Here is a 21,779-nt window from a genome sequence, read left to right on the forward strand (position 1 = left end):
CCTGTATACGATTATTCATTTTGGGTGTCTTCGGGTTTTTTTTATTCTTTTTGGAAAAGACAACCAAAATCTCTGGTCTTGGGATAGATTTCCTTTTTTTGATCAACTACTTTGGGTAGGATGGACTCTTCTACTAGTTCCATCATGGTCGTCAAGAGCCTAGATTTAGCATAGTCTTTAGGCATTAGTCCAACCTTAAACTGGACTTTACTGTAGATAGAAAGCGCCTTTAGTTTACCGACTGGGCTATCAGTCCCAGTGAAATTACCTCTGATCACTTCCAGTCGCCTATTTACTGACTTCTTCCTAGTGGCCTTTCTTCTTTATCTGCCTCGGTCTTTTGACTATTTGATATGGGTTTATCTTTGATGGGTTAGTAGCGAAAAGGCGAACCTCTTCTCTAACGTGACCATCTTTAAGCAGCTTCTTGAACTGTTTTCACTCCAAACCACACAGTCTCCTAACAAATTGTCTGCCATGAAGAGCCCCTTGGGCTTGCGCCAACTTTTCATGAATTTTTTGTTGAAGCCCTGTGGTAGCTTAGACAGATTATTGAACTTGATCAATTTCCCATGGAAGGTAATAATATTTTTTTTGGTAAGAATATATTACCTTACATGCTTAAAATTCTACACCCTTGCAAACGGCCTTCCGGCGGTTAACCAAACCATTCACCATGGTGGACAAAAACATTCGTGTAGGCATGTTTTTGAGTTCTTTATTCATTTTAACTATCAATTTCTCCTCAGTTTTTGCGACAAAATTATTGGAGTAGATGGTACGCTTCAGGTTTGCACAGAATCTTTCAATGGGACGTAGCTGGAGGAAGTTGGGCAGTTTTGCTTGGGTATCACATGAATATCGATTCAGTCGTTTCATCTCCTCCAACGATCGCTTCGACTAGTGGGCCGACGCCAGATCCGGCCGGAACACCGCGTCTTCGCCCTTATGGTGTTTCTTATGAACGACGTAACTTACGGCAGGCATTTCGTACTATAAATTTCACCGTTCACGGCCAGTCCAAAGCTTAAGAAGAGCGGCTTTGACATCTTTTTTTCTCGCTGATTGTCACCCTCAATAGCACCTTTTTGGGGAACTTGGTGGTGATATGAACTTTAGCTTCGTGGGAGAAGTGAAATACGAAATGCCCTGCCAGTCGTTGCCATCCGAGGTGAGATAGGTCTCATCGTCCATCATCACCGCCATGACGCGATTCGCCGGAAAAATCGACTTGTTCATCTTATTCAGCCCCTGCCGCTGCGTCATTGCCTGGAGCTCAGACACCAGTGGACGAAACTGCCGCTTCCTGACATGTATGTCGGTGTTCGGTCTTACTCTTAAGCATTCTTAAGAGCTTCTTGTCACTCAGAGTCGTCGGCCGTTCATTTTTTTAAATTCAAACGACGTTTTGCAATTATTAGCCTAAAATAGGATTATTACTTGTTTTTTTTTCTAACCTTTAGAAACGTTTCCCTATAATACAAAGCTTAATTTAAGATTATTCAGGCGTTTTCCGGTTAGTGGAATTCTATTCTTTGGAAGCGTTTTTAGCAATTCTGAGTTTATGCTTTGGAATATTTTTTTTATTGGACATTTGAAGGCCTTTTTTCCGTTATACTGTGCTTAGTTCCTTTTTTTTTTAATTCTGAGCCTGAGTTGGGATCATTTAAATTTTTCTGATTTTTAAAAAAATTTTAGCTTATCTTTAGATCATTTTTTGAACTTAACTTAGGCCTAACTTAGGATCACTTTTTGGCTCTTAAAAGCGTATTTCATCATTTCATAGCTTTCCTTTTGCATTTTTCGTCAACTGTATACATACACGGAGGTCGCTTTTTACGCGGTTTTTTTACGCGGGTTTCTTTTTACGCGGCTTTTTTACGCGGATTTCGGAATTTACGCGGTTTTTTGCGCGGATTCCGGAATTTACGCGGTTTTTTACGTGGATTCTGGAATTTACGCGGCTTTTTTTTGCGCGGATGTCGGTTTCCCTTCACTCGGAATGCAGAATTAACGCTGGTTTTTTTATGCGGATTCCGGAATTTAGGCGGTTTTTTTGCGCGGATTCCGGAATTTACGCGGTTTTTTACGCGTTTTTTTACGCGGCATGTATCCCCGGCGTAAGAAGCGATTTTAGTGTACAGCCTTTTTCGCAATTTGATCGTAATTGGTCATTTTTTTGTTGTTTGGTCATTTTTAGTTTTTGGGGGCGTTTTTTCTCAATCTTGAGCTTAATTCGTGATCTTTTTATTTTTTGTTCTTTTTCTGACTTCCGTTCTTTTTTTTTTTTTTTTCATTCTGAGTTTACGTTAGGAACTTTTTCTTTTGGTTTTTAAATACGTTTGTTTTCGCCATTTGATGATCTTTTTTTTCTGACCTGTGAAAGTCGTTTTTAGTTTTCAATGCCCAATTTTGGACATTTTTTGTTACATTTTTTGGGGGGAATTTCCCTCAGCTCTCAGTACAATTTTGGATCCATTTATTTGTCCTTCTCTGGCCTTTAGCCTTTTTTCTACAATTCTGAGCTCAATTTGTGTTTTTTACCATTCGTGGTCTTTGTTATTGTTCTTTAGCATACCTTTATTGCAATTCCTAGCTCCACTTACGATCACTTTTTGGTTCCTTCTGACCTTCAGGAGCATTTTTTTGCCATTCTATTCTAAGCCCTAATTTGGTCTTTCTATTTTTTGACCTTCTACTTGTTTATTTCGAGCTGATTTAGGGATCGTTTTTTGGCCTTTTTCACCTTTAGAAGTCTTTTATCGCTGTTTTGAGCTGAATTGGCGATCATGTTCCTGTCAATTTGGACTGAAAAACGTTTTTTTTTTAATTTTACAATTCTGACCTTAATTTGAGATAATTTTTTCACCATTCTGAGTTTGATTTAGGATCTTTTTTGAGCTTTAGGAGCGTTTTTTCGCCATTCTAAGGGTTCATTTTTCATGATTTTTTCTTGTTCTTTGAGCTCTTTTTCGCTTTTGAAACTTGATTTAGAATTTTCTTCTCCAGAAATTATGAATGCGCAATTCATAGCTCAATGTAGAATCATTTTCTTTTCTAGGCTTTTTCTTGGGATTTCAGAACCCGTTTCCCATAGCTCTTAGCACAATTTTGGATTAATTTATTTGAATTTTTCTGGCCTTGAGCTTTGAGATCATTTTCGTTTTTGAATTGTTAAAACGATTTTCTTTACAATTGGGTACAATTGGCAGTGTTTTTCTAAACGGGTGTTGAGCATGCTAGCATAAGCCATGAGGTTCGTGGTAGTAGAGCCGTTTGTAACGAAACCGTGTTGATATTGCGATATAATAGGTTTAGCGGCTGCGTACATTCTTTCGTGAATCAACAATTCGAGTGTTTTTGCAAGACAACAAAGAATCGATATTGGTCGGTAGTTTTTAACGTCGTGTCGTTGCCGGTTTTGTGGATGGGCGTGACAGCAGACAATTTCCATGCGCTAGGGAAAGTACCTTCTAGTAAAGACAGGTTGAAAATGCGGCATATCGGTAACGCGAGTAACTCCGCTTGCGTTATGTCAGCGATTCCGTGCTTTCTGTCAAAATTTAATTCATGAATTGAGTTCAGAAACCTCTCGTGAAAGGTCTATTGCAGTGATGAACTTTATCTTCGCCTACATATTGGTTATGTAAATTAGTACTAAAACGCAATAAATAATGATGCGGAAATATGAATATCAAATTGATAAATCGAAAAGCTTGCCTATTTTAGTTTTCTTTGCCACTATTCCATTAAAAAATACATTTCGACATCATTGAAAACAAAAAAGGTAGTGACGGACCCCCCTTTAAATTTTGGCATGTGTCAAGTGTTGCAGTTGTCGAACGGCATTCGATAACTGCAATGTAAACATGTTGCAGTTATCGAACGACGACTGTATTGTACTATTGAAAATAGTCAAGTCTTGTCGAAACGAAAAACTCCACCTCTGATTGGTCGTTATATGATTGCTTCCCAAGCACGGTCGACAGAATCAATTTAAAATATGCTATTTGGCCTATATAAGAGCCTGTTTCAGCCGAAGCCGCTCATAATAGTTCTAGAGAGCGACAACAGCAGTCCTCCCTAGCAGCAGCAGTAGCAGTGCAGTGCATACCAGCGATAGCGGATAGCGGCCACAGCTGTGGCATAGCAATGGATAGCGCACTAGTTGCAGCGGATCTCAGCATCGATAGCAACTGAGCCAGCTGATGCAGAGACAGCGGATACCAATGGCAGCGTATAGTGGCCACAACTGTGCCATGGCTACGGATAGCGTAGCAGTTGCAGCGGGTATCAGCATCGATAGCAGTTGATGCAGTGTGGCACTTTAGTGAAATGTAGTATCTGTGCGATAGCGGGCACTAGTAAATGCATTCAATGAAAAGTTGACTCATTTTGACAACACATGAGCCGTCTAGTTTTGAGTGTTAAATCAGCTTTTCACTGTTTATTTTATCACAAGAAATTCTTTATTCGCACTGTCAGGGATAACGCCAAGATGTGATCGGTATCTTATCCGATATTGAATTGAACAACAAATTGTTCTTTTCAGGATGAAATAAAAACCTGATGATTGAAGAGTTGATGTTTTCTCTTGAATTAATTTACATTTTTAAATTTGTAAAGGTTATAAATTTTACTTTATTTCCGTGTCTCAGAACATACTGAATTATCTTTTTCTTCATTCATGAGCACGACATCCGAAAAACTTTCATTATATGCATGAAAACTATTTTTTCGCATAACCAAAATTTAAAAATTTCCAAGCCCCAATCATGACAAGCAACTTATTATATTATTGAAAATGGTCAATCCTTGTTGAAGCGCGAAATTCAATTAATCTAATTAGTCATTAGTTTTGTCAGTTTTTCCGCAATTCTAAGCATAATTTAAAATCATTTTCTTTTTTGGAGTTGACCGATCTTTCGGCGTCAATCTGTGAACTCAATTTGTAATCATATTTTGGCTTTTATTATATCATTCGAAAACTTTTTCTCGACAATCTAAGCTTCAGTTGGATTTTTTTAAGGCCTTTCGTAAGTATTTTTTTCACATTTCTGAGATCAATTCGAAATCATTTAATTATTTTTTTCTGGCCTGAGAAGCGCTTTGTTGGAGTTGGGATTCAGAGCTCAATGTGGGATTTTGTTTTCACAATTCCAAGCATAACTTGGAATAATTTTTCAAAATTTTCCGGCCGGAATCCGGAATTTTATTCGTGGATTTTGGGTTTAATTCGGGATTATTTACTCTATCAAATTTAGGAAGCTTCTTTTGCAACTCTGAGCTCTATTTGGGATTATTTTTTTTCGGATTCACTGATTTTTCAGCGCCAATTTGTAAACTCTATTTGGAATAATATTTTGGACTTTTTAAAGTTTAAGTTGGAATTTAGAGCTCAACGTGGTTCTGTTTTTTTGGTGGTGGTGTGTGTGTTTGTTTTTCTGACCTTAATCTGGCCCCCTTTTGCTATATTTTTGACTATTAGAAACTCTTTTCCACCATCGAAGTTTACTTTTTAGTGGCTCAAGGTGGAGAAGCGTTTTTCTTCGTCCTGGGTTCCCATTTTCTTTTCTACCATTTCTGGACACGCTTCAATGTTGTTGCTATTTCGAACACAATTCACGATCACATTTATTGGCTTCTAAAAAACAAGATCGGTGGCATAGTGTTGAAAAAATGTAATGAAATTGGAAGGTTAGAAATGAATCTTGTAAGAAAAGCAGTGGTCTCAGATTTCTTCCTTGTGGCACATGATTGATGTTGCCTTTTGTTATAGCATTACCGGGGCTCGTTCATATGTGTTATGTAAGCAGAATATAATTATATATAGATTTAATATATATATTTTTAAACAAATTATTCAACCCCGTCATCAAAGACAAAAACAGCGCACAGCCATATGATAGCGGATCGGTCTTTTCATTCGACACTAAAAGCTCTATTTTGAGATTACTGCTGTTGAATAGCATCCAATAGCAATGCCAATATCCCGCGCGCCTCTCGTTCAGGAGGGGTACTCCAGTGTGATCCCGTCAAACCGGTTCGGCCTCTCTGTGCCTCACACACCATTCCCGAGCATTGATTCGGTTCTTTTGTATTTATTGTTTATTATCGCGTCACCACACACAATCATCGTCAACATCATCATCATCGGGGGGGCGACGGCGATGCTTTTTCGCACATTTTAATCATAACATTAAACAGGGTTTGGTTAGTGACCAAACAAGAGGGGTGTTGTGTTGAACACCGATTTGTGGCAGCAGCAAGCTGTTAAATTTGCATGTTATCGTTAAACTGCCCTGCTAGTAGTTTTTGACGGTTAAACGAGCGGTGAATGTATATTTTCATAGCCTGCTTTGGCAGGTTGGTAGAGAACCAAGATAATCCACAAATATAGAACTGAATTATAATTAGCTGGAATGAACTGAAGCTGAGGAGCAACAAAAATGGCCGCAGGCAACGCGGGTGACCGAACGCAAGATGATGGTCTTTATTTTCCGCCTCCGTTCGTTCCGCGCGTTGATGAAGCAGTGTGTCGTCACGCGATTGTCAAGTAATGTCACAAATGGTGACACACAGGCAATGATGCCTGTTTAGTTTGATTTAATTTACCGTGTGCAAGCGAATTGATCGTTCGATGATGGTTCGATCAAGTAGGGAATCTAAAAACGGCTACTGACAACTCAGCTCTCAGGTACGCCTCTAGACCAGCCACAATGCAAATGTTGAATATCTCCACTCCCTCGCATGTCACATCTGGGTCCGATTCAGTGCACCAAAAAAAAAAACAAATAGCGTGTAGCCGCAGTAAAGTTTACAACTTAGTAGGCATTTAAATTAAGCGTGTGCGTGCGTTTGGGTATGTGTGTCAGTGCGTTGAAAAGAAGAAAAAAAAAACAAAGATGGCCTTCAAGGTCTCACGTACAGTGTTTGCAAAGCTTTGCTTATTTGCTGCTGTCGATTTCAAGCCACTTAGGGGAAGGCGATCGACGACGGTTCGAGTGTTTCGCGTGGCATGGCCACAAAAAGGAGGAATCAAAAATCGAACGAATTGTTTCCCTTTTTAAAGTGCATATTCGCACAACGCAACAATAAAAACAGTTTCTAACTGCTGTGAAAGCGAGCAATCGTATGGAAAGCCAGACTGCATTCAATCAAAGATGGCGGTCGACCGTACGATGTTTTTATTTCGCCCACTAATCAAACCATGTGATGTGATGCAATTATAAATAGCTGTTTTTTCTCTCGATGTTGCGCGAGTTTAGGCTGGGTTATTAGTGTGAACTACCGATCGAAGTACTATTACTGTGCTGATTGATGTCTTGGAAGGGTGGGGGAGGGGGGTGTCTCAGGGATTGGCAGCATGACTCTGTGTTCTGAACCTAACTGAAGCACCACGTATTGGGATGACGGGTTAGCAAACTATGGAAAACCGCGAGCTTTAAAATTAATTGTCTGTATTTCTTTGCTGTGTGCCTTCTGAACCACTTATTCACGGCTATATAAAAATAAATACCTATCCGACGGCGAGAGCGAGCGCAACTTGCTCTGCACTGCAGCCGTAACGGCAGGGCCGTGTCTGACGTCTGCTGCTGCGGCGGGGTTCCTGTGCCCGCCTTCGCGCTTCTCCCTTTTCCTCCTCCTCGCTGCGAAGAGCGTATTAAAGTATAACAAACACCGCCTGTAAATGTATATTTGTACATAATGAACCGAGCAGTTGCGAGATGGCCCATTGCTTTTATATATAGGTGGCAAAGATATAGGCAAAATCTGCCTTCCAATTCTTTTTTTTTTGTTCATGTATTTACACAAATAAAGCCAGCTTTTCCTTCCCGCCTGACAAGTGCTACTTCCGCCTACGGTCATCACCCTAGTTTTAACACTGCTTGGTCTTATTTTTCACCTTCCAGTCGCGAACCATCTTCTTTTATGCTCATCTCATCTCATCGTCACGCAAGATGGCGATCTGCGTTTTCCAAACATAAAAAAATCCAATTTAGAAAGTTCAACCCTTTCCACCCGCGACGTAGCACTGGTGCTACCTTGACGACAAAACATTCCCAAACAAAATGCAGCCAAAATCCAGCGACTACTGCGCCCCTGGCCAAGTTGAATCATCGACAAGGGCTGAATGAAAATCATACAATGTTTTAAAAACCCCCAACAACTTCGGCGTTAATCCCGATTCCCTAATCTCGAGCTCACGATAGGGACACCAAGGTCGTACAATCACCGCCCCTATCATTAATCTATGTCTCGTTTCCGAAGCAGACCAGCGCCGACGACAACGACGGTGTCGGCGAGCGCCACTAAAACGTCGTTGACGTTCACCGACGATTTGCATTCCGCGCGTTCCGTGCGAGCTCACTTGAAAACCACGCTCTAAAGTCACTTGATCGCTCTGTCTACAACTCCTTTTCGTGCTCTCCCTCTCCGGTGCTGCAATTAAATTCTAAAATGTTTTCATTACAAGCCACAATCTATTTATAACATACTGCTGTGCTATACAAGCACAGCAGGCGATGAGCGCCGCAACGCGCAGAGTGCTGTGATCGAGCGTGCGCGCACCTCTGGATGAGGAGGGTTGAGAAAAAGAGAGTCCGCGCGGGGGGTGGTTAACCAAGAAGGGACGACGGAATCGCTTCTGAAATAGCCATGTAATCATCATTCCTGTCCTGCCCCGACAATTCCACTCCGTGGTGTCGACGTCGGCAGCAGTAGTGTGACTTTATCGCAGCGAATTCATCTCATGCCTCTTGTGTCGGCCGGCGGCCGAAACAGTTAAAGAGAAAGAGAGCATGTAAACAGACACTCGACAGTGATAACAGCTAGCACACCAACACAGGAGCAGCGATCATATGGTGCAGCAGCCGCGCGCACACTCGACCACTGTGTGCCGTAAAGGAAAGAATAGCAACAGAAAAAAAACAGGAATGACGACATCACCGAACAGAGAGCGCGAGCGATCGAGAGAATGAGTGCCACTCAGACTGATAACTGACGCGCGAGGTTCCGTTCGGCAACGGAATGTAAATTCGATTTGCGATTTTTTGCTTCTGCTTCTTGTTTCGTTAGATTCTTCCGCCGTTCGCTCACTCTTTCGTTCACTGTTTCGTCGGTCGGTGGTGGCGTGTGACGTCTACAACAGGCTGCTGCCTGTCTCCACCCGGGGTTCTCCTCTTGACGCTTCGTCACTTTATATCGGTACTTGCGTTACGGTGGTGCACAGTGGGATGAGTTGATATAAAAACTGGCCAAAAAAAATATTTTTTATTTGCTATTTTATTAGCAGTTTGATGCTTATAAACGAAAACATGACCAAGGAAATCCATTTTAATTGAACTTTCTGGTTTTGGGCATGATTTTCAGATATTGATGATAAAATTTGAGACTTTTCCAAAATATTTTGCAGAATTTATTTATTTTGTTTTGGTTTTGGAATGGTTTTGGTCGACTTCTCTAAATCAAATTAGTTTTTATTTGGAGCATTTTTGGGTCTTTGTAGACACCTTTTCGTTATTTTGCTGTTAAATTTTTGCTTTGTTTTAACTTAATAAATATTTATCGCCAATTTTAGGATTTCTTTGCAATCGAACATACGAATTGTCTAAATGACGAATTGTCTAAATGTATTATTGAGTGGGGGGCACAATTTCGCAAATTATTTGCACCGCTAACGTTTGGACCTTCGAAACGCTTAGCGCTAATTCACTTAATTTGTAGAGAAACGGTAAAAAATTATTCACAAAAATTGTCAGTTGCTGTTGGCGTCTCTATAATTCGCTATATTCGTAAAAATGCTTAGTTTTTCATCATATACAAGAATGCCAATATCTCAGTCCCCCGACAAGATATCAAGGATCTTTTTTCAGGTAAATTTTTATCATAAATCCCGCTTCAGGTCTTCACCAAAATTGTGATTTAGAGGGTTTTACCTTAAAGTAATGGACAAAATTATTTTTTTTGCGATATTTAATAGGCTCTATGAGTCAAATAACTGAATGCGATGCTGAACTCAACCATGCAAAATATTCAACAATAACCCTACAAAAATAGAAAAATATCCGAAAAAAAATGGAAATCGATAAAAATTGCAAAACATCGATTATTTTGGGGCACCCTAGCCTGCATGAATGAATGAGTGAATTGAAGAAGTTTTTCTATTTATCTTTTTTTTTTCAAACGCAGGTGCTTTATCGTTTGGCCATTATAGGTAATAAATTTAGTTTTAATTACTGGCATTTAAAAGCGTTTTGGATGACTCTTAGTTGTTTCTTGCATTACCCGATTTTAGAATCGTTTCTCAACAAATTCAACTTTTTTTTCCTGTACGGACTTCCACACTGCGACCAGAATCGTTGATCTGTTGTGAGACATGTACCTTTTATTATTAGCGATACCGCTATTGAGAAGTGGCATGCTTATTAATATTTTTGATCAGTGCTTGTGTGTAATGTAGCTTATTTTTCAGTGTTGCTGATTTCCTAGAAATCAACTGTTTTTAATTCAAGGAATCTTCTGCGATGTTTTGACATAATTAGAGATGCATGTTATTACTGTTTTTTGCCTTAGAATTGGATGAATTAAATGCCCCTCAATTAAATGCAAACTCTTGGTTCATCGGCTTTAATCACGCCCTGATTCTGCTCTTGGCTACGCCCACTGCGCTTCGAAATCGGATCTTTGTAGAAGCCTTTTCAAACTTCAACGGGAACTTCTAACAAAAGCTGAGGGAACTATATATTTTTTTTAGTTAATAATTTCTCAGTAATGGAATCTATTGGGTGTTTTTTTGTTCTTAAACTGGTCACATATTGTTTATCTCTTTAGAAAAATGTCCCGAATTTGTTTATCTCTTTGAAGGAGAGTTAAGGAAAATTAAGTTAGAAACTGGTCGATTCGACAGTTTTCTCAGAGTCACTTGAGTAATTGAAATTCCATAGTTGTCCTCGGCTCGGCGCGGTTGAGTTGCTTTACGTTCAAGTTCGTGTTACAATAAAGTACACTAAGGTCGTTTTTTACGCGGGGGATGCGTTCCAAATTTGTATGGGCCCGCGTAAAAGACTTTCGAGTTGCAAATATAACAAAGAAAACCTTCCTTAAACGTTAAAACTTCGTTTGAATATGATAGTGGCCAATCTAGAGACCAAAATTCAATATTTCAAATTTTGAGTATTTGCACCAAAAATTGTGAATTTTTTTGAAAACTGACATATGATCACTCGTGGCCTAAAACGGAAAACGTGATTGAAATGAGACCGATATCTTGTACCGTTTTTGAGTAATGGAGGAAAGCAACCCGCGTAAAAAGCGACCTTACTGTATATAAATTATTAAAAATTCACAACAGTTTTCACTCTAGACTGTCTTCAGAGGAATATAATAAATTTTTTAAATGTTACAAAGTTTAGCCTAACAAATTGTACCTATTTTTCTTTTATTGGTAAAAAAAAACAACGTCTAACTGAAAGAATTTTTGGAGATTTTATCCTAGATTATTTTCAAAATGTTCAATCATCAAAGCTATCATGAAAGAGCTTTGACCTATATCTTTCCGGTTAGTCCCATTGTACACCGGTGTCTATTCCCTTTCGTAATGTTGTTTGCCTACTCTCCAAATCTCGATAGATTCTCTCGCATGTGCGTGCTTGCTTTTGCGTTCGACTGCGACGATCGACGATGTGCAGTGTGCAGTGCAATGCATTATTTCGTTCTCTCTATCAGTTACCGTTCGCTCTCCCTCTCTCTCTCTATTTCTCATCTCTCATCCGTTCTCCGGCGGCTGCACAACCCGCGCGGAGCAATACGTTCTTTCACCTCTTCCGTCTTCTGCTTCTTCTTCCTCCTCCGGTGTGCGTTATTTGCTATCGAAAACGGAATATTGAGTGGATATATGCTTTAATGCCTTAATTTTTTTGTTTTTACAATTTGGCTCCCGTCGTGCGTTCGTTCTGCTGCTGGTGTTCTTGTTTTGTGATATGACACGCTCACTCATTTGCTCATTCACTCACACCGATCAGTCATCGGAGAGCTGCTCTTCTCATCGGGTCGAATTCGTGCTTCGAGTGTGCTTCAACGGACGGGTTTCGGGTGTGTTGTACAACAGCAGGCCAGGCCAGACCAGGGTGTAACAATAACAATAATAGTAATAAAAAAACATCATCATTATCATCATCGCAGCAGTGCAGCACCGTTTTTCGATTCGCTCTTCGGCGCTCTGTTTTGTGCGAGTTCTTGACTACCCGCGCAGACCCCTTCGCCGTTACCGTCGTCGTCGTCTTCGTAGTCGTCGTGGTCGACGTCGTGTCGAACAGCGCCGCGATAGCGTGTGTCTATAGCGTCTATAGTATTTTTTTTCATGCTCTACGTATTCGCCCGTCGTGCGCTTTCTTGTTGTTCCTGTGTTGTATATTTTGTACAATTCATTATTGACTGGTTGCTGGTGTGTCGCCATATTGGAATTTTGATTTACTTGTGAAGGCGAAATTTTCAAACTGCAATCAATTGGTCGTGTGATTAGTATTAGAAAGTGATTCCGAAATCAGTGGGTGGTAGGCGGTACGGTTTAGCCAACGAAAAGTGAAACTGCATTTTTATCGCCTGTGGTTAACTGGAGTACACAACAAAAACCGCGATAATCCTGCTGCCCGGAACGCGATAAAAGCTGATAAAACAAAATATCAGATTACTGCGGAAAATATCGCCCCATGTGTGGAGTAGATGATGACTTGTGATAGTGTTGGTAATTACATGTTGTTTTTTGTTATATTATTTACACCCTATGAAACGGACGTCGGAAACGTCATAATTTAGCTCGATTCAACGAGGGAGGTGAAAAAATTAAATTCGGAGGCAGAACAATCAAAGTTGCCTTTTAAGAAAATCGACGTCGTCGGCCATATTTGGTTTTTCGACGACGACGACGACGATGTGGGGAAGCAGCGAGCGCACAAACGGCGGCACAGTAGAGTAGAGAAGAAAAAAAAACGGCAAAGAGTTTTTCGTTCGCTGAATATACGTATGAATATAAAATATATATGTATATAAATTGTGTATTTGTTTCTCGGTAATCAAACTCGAACGGCAGCAACGCATGGTGGGAGTAACCGTAAATTAGGACGGTCAAAACCCTTTTTTCCGTTGTTTGACTTTGAAGATGATTTTTGAAATTTAAAAAACAACTGTAACATTGTCTAATGTCTGAAAAACCTCGGATTTGGAGAATTTTATAACATCTCTTCGTCTGCGTTAGTATTCTTAGTGCCTTGTCTGGAAGTTTCGGACCCGATGATTTGTTGTAGAATGGGTATATAAATGCCCAAAAAGTGTTGAAAGTGTTTTTACGACAAATTTTTTGACGATTCATTCTGTAAGGTTAGAAATGAAACTGGCAAATGTTCCCTCAGATTTCAAACGATAATAACAGCATAAATGCATGATGGATAACAAAAACCAATATGTTGTTGGATAGATAAAATGTTGGACAAATTTGTAATACACTAGTTATCACTATTATTTCATTGCTAAGCGGTAAAAATTAATAAAAAGCTTCAAGAGCAAATTTACGTGAACAATAAACCAATCATGAATAGACACCAAAAATAGACACCCTGTGATATTCTCTGTATCAATATAAAAAAATTGACAAAGTTTCTTCCGTTCCAATAGGTCAATTTATGTGTACCTTCATAGTTTAATTTGATGTCTCGAAGATACAGGCTTTTCGAAAAATTTGAAACAATCCTTTTTCTTGAACAATTTCTAAGCCTGCTGTTCAAGCGTAATTGAAACTGAACTGTAGAAGCAACAGTATCGTACATTATATGTGGATCAGAGCGCCGCTTGTTTTTTGTAATCCAGTGAATGTAATTGTTAGCAAATAAAAAAGCCTGGCAAAAAACAAAAAAAAATTTTTTTGAACTCACTTCGTTGGAATTGTTGCTTGCCACGATTTTTTGCTGGAACTATCATATCAATATGATATTGTTCGACATTTATTCTTATGTTTCCCCATTAGTGAACTTATTATTTTTAGAGTAAGATTTCTGTAATAAATTTGATTCAATCAGAGTTAAATAAGGCCAAACCATTAATTATAATAACGAAAGTATTATTGGATTGGGTTTTTGAGGAAATAAAATTAATTAAGATTAAGACGCATTACGAGAAATTCTTGGTGCTTCTTTAACAACAACGACACGCTGGTACCTTTTTAAAAAAATGTAGTTTGCAAAAAAAAAAAAAACCAAGCAAACTACAGGCCAATATCGCCAAGTGTAAACGAAATTCTTTCGAGCGTTGTTGAATATATTTCTGAAAAAAATTAAGGGGAGGCTGAAATACGTAAGTCACTGTACAAGTGAATTAATCCTGTCTGTGGACCCTTTAACGTTTGTAACTAAAATAACTAAAAATCTCTAGATATAGTTTTTGGTCCCGCGTTACCATTTATACAACCCTAGGGCTGTATACCTTGTATTTAGCATGTGTTATGAGAGTCGCGGTACGTAATAGAGAGGTGAAGCTGTATAACAGAAAAGCTAATAGCGAAAATGATTTTATCTAACTAAAAAATGATTTTATAGTCATTGCCAAAATTCAGTTTAAATGGATATTATGTATACAGTCATACCTCGATATAACGTAACTTTAACCTCGTTAAAACTTTTTCAAATACCATGAAATTAAGGTACAATAATTATTTTTGGGATGTATAATGTTCTGAATAAAAGTTTTTAGTAAGTAAAATTTACGTTTTTTTCTAAATTTACTTGCATGTCGATCAACTTGCTTACTATTATGTATTTTTTTCGTCGTACCACCTGCGCTAGGAAAAGGGAGAATTTTTATCAATGCTTCCAATATGATTGAAAAATATAATTAATGTACGGTCTTTACTTGGGTGAACTAAACACGTCTAGTTTCTTACGAGCAAGATATCGGAATATTCACATTATTTGGTAGTGAAAAATTAAATCAGAGATGTTTTTAAAGATTTTTTTTTTTGATATGATGGGAATTGGCGATTACGACCTACTAATTTTGGGCATAGTTTTTTTTTTTGAAACTGTAACAATCTCGAGCGAACCGATTTTCGTTCCGTTTTCTATAATTATTTCTGAAAAGTCATTAAAAAGTGTGAAACGAAGTTCTCTTTAGGTCTCTTTCAATCTGGACCTTCTAAAGATTGTTATTCGGATCCCTATTTATAGATCTGAAATTCAATATTTCAACAAAAAATATGTTGTAGCTAAAACATAGTTCTGATAAAAAAATTTTTTCGACGTGATGAAATCGAATAAAGCACTGCTCGGAAAATCCCCTCACCCTGACGTTGGAAAAGGGCTTTGACATTCGTTTTGATAATTGATCCCACTGTGTGTCGCTAACTTCACCCGTGGAGAAACATTTTAGACCTGCTAAAGAGAGTGCGCGCGGGTATTGCGGGCTGTGGGAATACGAGAGCGCGCGTGATTGTGCGAGAGATTTCCGATTCGAGAATGGATGCACATCGCGTGAGAACCTCGTATGTAAATCAGAAGTGTTGTCAGATTTACTGGGGTACATTCCAAAGCGCATTTAAAAATCTGTTGAACTTTTGTTTTATTTTTTGGCAACAACAAACAATGTAATTGGTCGGTCACGGAATGACAAAATTTAAACCGTAAATTGAAAGTAAATTAAATGAACTTTCTTCAATAATCAATTTTAACTGTCAAAAGAATAACTCAATTCAATGAGGCGAAACATTTTATTCTTAACTTAGATTTATTACAAATTAACATTTTGGTTACCGCCTTAAATAAATCAAAACCGTCATTTCACGGTCGGCGGTGCCCGACCATCAAGATTATCGGAGAATCTAATTTAAGCGAAATCGGAAGTTATCAAGTAGCGCAGCGAAACTGGTTCAAACATTATTCAGCTGTCTGTCAAGTTATCGCTCTCTTTACTCCTGCTGTTGTTTTCCCTTGTTTATACTCGTTCGTATCGCCGCTGCGGCCAGCATACCGATGTCGCCTCTGTATGCGTGTTGTATAATATAATTTTCTCGGAGATAAAGCAATTTGCCACAGCCGCCCATTCATGCAGAGGTCGTGCGAATTCTCTTGCCCTGAAATGCTCACAGAGTGCTCGCTGTCTCCTGAAAGTATTAGTGAGAGAGAATGAGTCTCACCATAGTAACACACCCGAGCCGCACACACAGTGTCAGTGCGATTTTTATGAATTAAAAGTCTCGGTCTCGCTATTCCGCCGTCTGGTCCGCTCGAGTCTGGTCGTCTTCTGCTGTTTACACTCTGTGCACAGCCGAACCGGCATCGTCACGCTCGCTATGTAATAATGCCTCGCGCGCACACACACACTAGCCAACCCCCGCTCCGTGGAGATGTTTTCCCGTTTTTTTTTTCTTTTCGTTATATTTCACCCACTTTGCTCATTCTCGCCTTGTGTGTTGTGTGCTTGCCTTTGTTTTGATTGGCCGGACACCCCCGTCTCCCGTCGCGTTCGTGTCGTTGAAAGGACGAGAGGGGAAGATGCGCGCGGGGTCGATCGTCGGTGGTCACGTTCAAACAAATTAGCGAGTTTCAAGATAGGAATCTGCCGGCTTGCGCCTCTTTCTCGATTTCGTCGTCGCCGCCGCCTGTTGCGATGCGTTGCGGTTTTTGGAGAGTTCGGCCCTGCACTTTTGTTTTGCTGTTATTTTTTCCCTTTTCTGCTCTGCTCCGTGACGATGGCTAGCTGATCAAGATGCGCGAATGATGATGGGCTGCGATTTTAAACAATCAAGTATGAGATTTTAAAGAGTTCATGAAACGCAACTTCTATTGAAAATGCCTGAAATTTTGAACATACAGAGAATGACCAATGGTAATATAATCCAGAAAAAAAGTTCATAACATCGTAACAGCACTGTATTATGTCATTCCCCTTTGATTTCACGGATCTTCGTGCACAACACTGTTCATCATTGTGCAAACGTGGTTCCTCGAATTGGTGCTGCGAAGAAGGAGACTATCTCTGTTCGTTGTATCTCCGTGTGTCTCTCTTACCTACGTTCATTCGTTCCTACGTACGTACGTACATTCCATTATATTATGGATTGACATTTCGCCTGTGAGCTGCTGTGCCTATTTTTAGCACCAACAGTTGAAAACAGGCCTGCTGCTGCTACTGCTGACTCGGCATATCCGCCACCTATCAGCAGTAGTGAGATCATGTCCGAATGCTTCGAGAAACAGTTACAAATCAAAGCAACCATCATCATCCGACTGATCAATTACCTATGACACACAGGCAGAAAATCTAACAAAGGGCTTTATGGGTAGAGGGTGATGAACACAGCTTAAACGATTTAATTGCGTCGCATTTACCTGCTCTGCTCTCGTGGTCGTTTCTAGTTTTTGCTAGTTTCGGCTGACGGAAGGGGGCTGTGTGTGATTTACGACGATTCGTTACGGCACATCAACTAGCTGTTTTCATTATTTTTATTATTCATTTTAATTATTATGTATGAATTCACAGCTGTTTTTTGCGATAGCATTGGGCAATGTTCTTTTTTTGGCAACACTGCTTTGCAGTGTCATGTAAACACAAACATTATTGCACTGATGACGACAGAGAAAGAAAACGGGAGAGCAATAAGGTTGCGTTGTGTGAGTAAAGTATGGAGCTTTGCTACTGACTGACACCAATACCATCTTGCGTCGTGTTTATTTACGAATGATTAGACCGGTGCAACTGTTGCACCGTTTGTCACACTACGTGCACACCGATCTGGTTATCATAACTGCAATGTTGTGCACATTAAATGAAACATATCATGACTACAGAGATTTCGTGATAAAAAAAATTGAGTTTTTTATCAGCGTCTTTGTTTCAAATATATCTGGCATCCCTTATTTCAGCTCTGATTTCTCACGTGCAACATAACATCACTTACATCATATCTCTTATGCCACGCATACAAACGCAACACAATTGGCAATAAAGTGTGCTGCGAACTGATAGGAGAGCGGATAATAATGATGGCAATGATAATGATGTTGCACGATAATGCTACTCTCTCACTAATCCATCGACAGCATGGCAGTGTGTGTATGCACACGCAACGCACGAGGATAGCTCGAGCCGCCGCTCATCGTGTACAGGAGAAAACGAGAAAGCTTGATCTCTCTGCCGATCGTCGCCGAGAACGACGACGACGATGACGGCGATGATAGCGCTTTGGTTGTGAATAGCAAAAATAAAAACTCGATTTTAGATTGTATATTTCTTTCGCCATTTTGTTAAATAACTTGCACGGAAGGAAATCGTTTGCTGTCGGTCGTTCGGCGTATCGTTGTAGGCCCAGTTAGTGGTTTGTGTGTATAGCAGGCAAGAGGAAAAACTTTTTCTCTCCCCGTCATCATCGTCGTCGTCGGTGGTGGAACCGACACAAGTTAACACACAAGTAAGGTGAAAATAGTTTGACAAATTCGCCACCGGAAATTCGAAGGATCTAAAATAGAAAGTTGCTCGAAGTTATTTCTTGATTGGTTGGAGTGTTTATTGTAAGAAAACGAACGAAAAAAGCGAAGTTTAGTGCAAAAACAGTGCGGCAATTTGAGACTCGTTTTTTCTTCTTGATTTTGATATCGAAAGTGTGCTGGCGAATACATACACACACGCCCTCTTCAAGGAATTGTAGCTAGAAAGCTTCAACGCATCAAATAACTAATTTATCAACGAGATTCGATCGAAAGTAATTAAGTGCAAATCATAATCAACAGTGATTTTGCTTATCAATCGCTCAAAATTCGAATAATCCGTTCGTTTTGAATAATACGGAAAAAATGTGTACTGTCAGCCATATTGGTTTCGATGTGTGTCGATGATGATACATGGGGTGGACACATGACAGAGAGAGTGATCGAAAGAGAGAGAGAGAGAGAGAGAAAGATAGTCTACAAACACACGGACAGAAAAGTTTATCTGATTAGCAACACCGGAGGCCGTCGTGTGTGCAAGAAGCACAAGTAATAATATATACAGACATTGCAACGATAGCAACAACAACAACGACGACAACGGGAAGCACCCTGATTGAACTCTTGTTCCGTGTGCGACAGCGATGTTCCAACAATTTAATTGACACAACATAACGACGATTATTCCGAAGAAGACGCGCACGCACGGCACAGTGGGCGTGAATACAAGCAAATTGAAGCTGAGCTGAGCTGTCGCACAGTGCGTCACCACCGGTGGAAGTCATCAGCGCCGGTCGATGTATGCCCGTGCGGATGACAGACGCGGCGGACAGCAACGGTGGTTCCGATCAATGAACGATCGGTGGCGAGATGGACTTGAAAAGTAATTCTGCACTTTGGTCCGTTTTGGTTTCAAAGTTTTTTGATACATTAGAAGCAATTTAATGTGGGTAGTTTAAGTGTTGGACTTTAAATTAATAGTTTTCAAGAACATACTATAAACCATAACCATAAAATCATTCTGTGTTGTACTAATATCTACTTTTCTTTCTGTTTTCTCCCCACCCCCCAGATGTCTGCCGGTACTCAGTTGCAGATGGCACCACAGACAACTATAGTACAACAGGTTGGCCAAAATCATCTCCATTCGCATCATCTACAGCAGCAGCCCCATTCGGTGCAGCAACCGCCGCCGCCGCCGCCACCGCATTACAGCAGTCCGCAGCAGCAGGCCGCGGTCGCAGCAGCTGCCAGTGGATTGGGCGTACCGCCTCAGCTCGGTTCGCTCACTAGCTTGCATCAGCAGCAACAACAGTCACATTATACTAATAACAACAAGGATCAGGACTCGAACATGAGTACCGGATCGTCGCATAGTGATAAGGAGCTAGAGACTATAATCAATACCCCGACGCCGGAGAAAATTTCCCGAACGCCATCCGATCGGAAGCGAAAGCGGAAAGCACCGGACGATAACGGTGGCCCGGGCGGAGGAGGCGGAGGTCATGTTCGTGATAGAGATAGCGTTAAGGGTCCGCGTTTGACGATACCACCATTAGGCGATAGTAAGAAAATCAATGACTACTTTTCCAAACATCCGGTGAGCAGTCCGCATCGGCCGCACCCGGCCGGAACCGGAGCTGGTGGTCCCCTAGGAGCAATAAGTAATTCTGGCCCTCAGGCACAGCCCGGTCAGCCGGGTAGTGTCGTCGGTGGAAGCCAAGGGCAAAGCCAACAGGTTTCCACGAAGAGTCCTAGCGCCCAACCGCCGCATGGTCAGTATCCAATGTATCCACCTAGTCCTCAACCACAGCTCGGCTCTGTGGTAAACTCCAGTGGTAATCTAACCAGCGCCGCAGCGGCACAAGAGCTTTACGTGCGTTCTCAGCGTGTCCCATCTTCCACACTAGTTCCTCCATCATCAGTATCCGCCACGTCATCGTCGTCGTTACTAAACTCATCCTCACCTGTTGTTTCCGTTGCCGGAGTAGTAGTCTCGAACGCCCAGCAGCAACAATCGCATCGAGATCGAGATTCTCAGCCACCGCCACCTCCCCTGCCACCTGTAGCTGCTGTGCAACAACAGCAGCAGGTGCCGCCGCAACCGCCGGTCACACCGACGCCGACTTCCTTGGGGACCGCAAATTCTTCACTAGCCATCAATAGTCTAGCGTCGTTAAACCATGCCAACAACGGTACCAACACTAGCAACAACAGCAGTAGTAATCACAGCAGCATACCGACGGTTCAATCCTTAGCTCAATCAAATGCCCAACAGCAAAGCCAGCAGCAGCAGCAGCAACCTCTGACGCCACCAGTTCCGCTGATGGTGTCCAAGTTGGTTCAAACGGACCTCACCCTAGCCGATATTAGCGATCGTGATGCGGACTTCGAGAACTCGCGGACACGAGTCGACGAGTTGTCGCGGTTGTCCGACGAGCAAAAGTGTCAGATCAGCGCCCACCAGAAGGTGATCGAGCAGCACAAAAGCCACATCAACAAGTGCATCGAGGTGGTCAAAAAGCTGCTGAAGCAGAAGAGCAACATCGAAAAGAAGGAGGCGCGGCAAAAGTGCATGCAAAATCGGCTCCGGTTAGGGCAGTTCGTGACCCAACGGGTGGGCGCCACCTTTCAGGAGAACTGGACCGATGGATACGCGTTCCAGGAGCTGGCCAAGTGAGTAGAAATGAAAATCAATTATCTTACTAGTAGCTAGCATGATAATGGTGAAGGGTGATGTTGCCTTTCATATCCTAACCGCTAGACAATATGGGAACTATTGTTATAAATTAGATAATCAAACAAAAAGGAGTATTCACTGGTTATGGTTTTAGGCTTTACGGATGCATGACTCATGAGGTAACTTGCATTTATCTGCACAGCTTGACGTAATTTTTTTTTTCAAGATCACGACACAGACAAATCAGTAAAAGTACTCAGGGACACATTGCTGGAACTACTCAGAAATCACAAAGAAAACCTCATAAACATGAACTTCTACTGATGCTGATGATAGGGAAATTGATTTTCACAAGACATGTTAAAAATGATTCCGGATTTGATCCTAAATCACGTTGTTTGTATATTTGTATAAAAAGTCGGACTAAAACAGTACAAATTAAACTTACAATTGTAAAAAAACTGGGTAACGGCCAAGAGAAAAAATTATTAAGCATGAAACTATAAAAAAATGTTTAAATTTTGTTTCCAAACTTTTTAGAAATGCAGGGTCGAACAAAACATCACTTATTAACATCTGAACTATAAGTTCTGTTTTGTATACCTGAAGGGCATTGGGCAAAAGTACCT

General features: G+C 40.7%; 1 protein-coding gene across 7 annotated transcripts in view; it reads left to right on the top strand.

Moving 5' to 3' along the window:
• Positions 1 to 21,779, top strand: part of LOC129718914 (serine/threonine-protein kinase tousled-like 2) — a 250,180-nt gene that overhangs the window by 216,693 nt on the left and 11,708 nt on the right. For 4 of the 7 annotated variants that reach the window (XM_055670132.1, XM_055670134.1, XM_055670135.1 and 1 more), the window contains one exon: positions 19,543 to 21,146. In XM_055670132.1, the coding sequence (XP_055526107.1) occupies positions 19,543 to 21,146 (1,604 nt within the window). The other 3 variants (XM_055670137.1, XM_055670138.1, XM_055670136.1) reach the window with 3 other exon arrangements.

This window comes from Wyeomyia smithii, chromosome 1 (assembly GCF_029784165.1).
Source record: "Wyeomyia smithii strain HCP4-BCI-WySm-NY-G18 chromosome 1, ASM2978416v1, whole genome shotgun sequence".
Lineage (NCBI taxonomy): Eukaryota > Metazoa > Arthropoda > Insecta > Diptera > Culicidae > Wyeomyia > Wyeomyia smithii.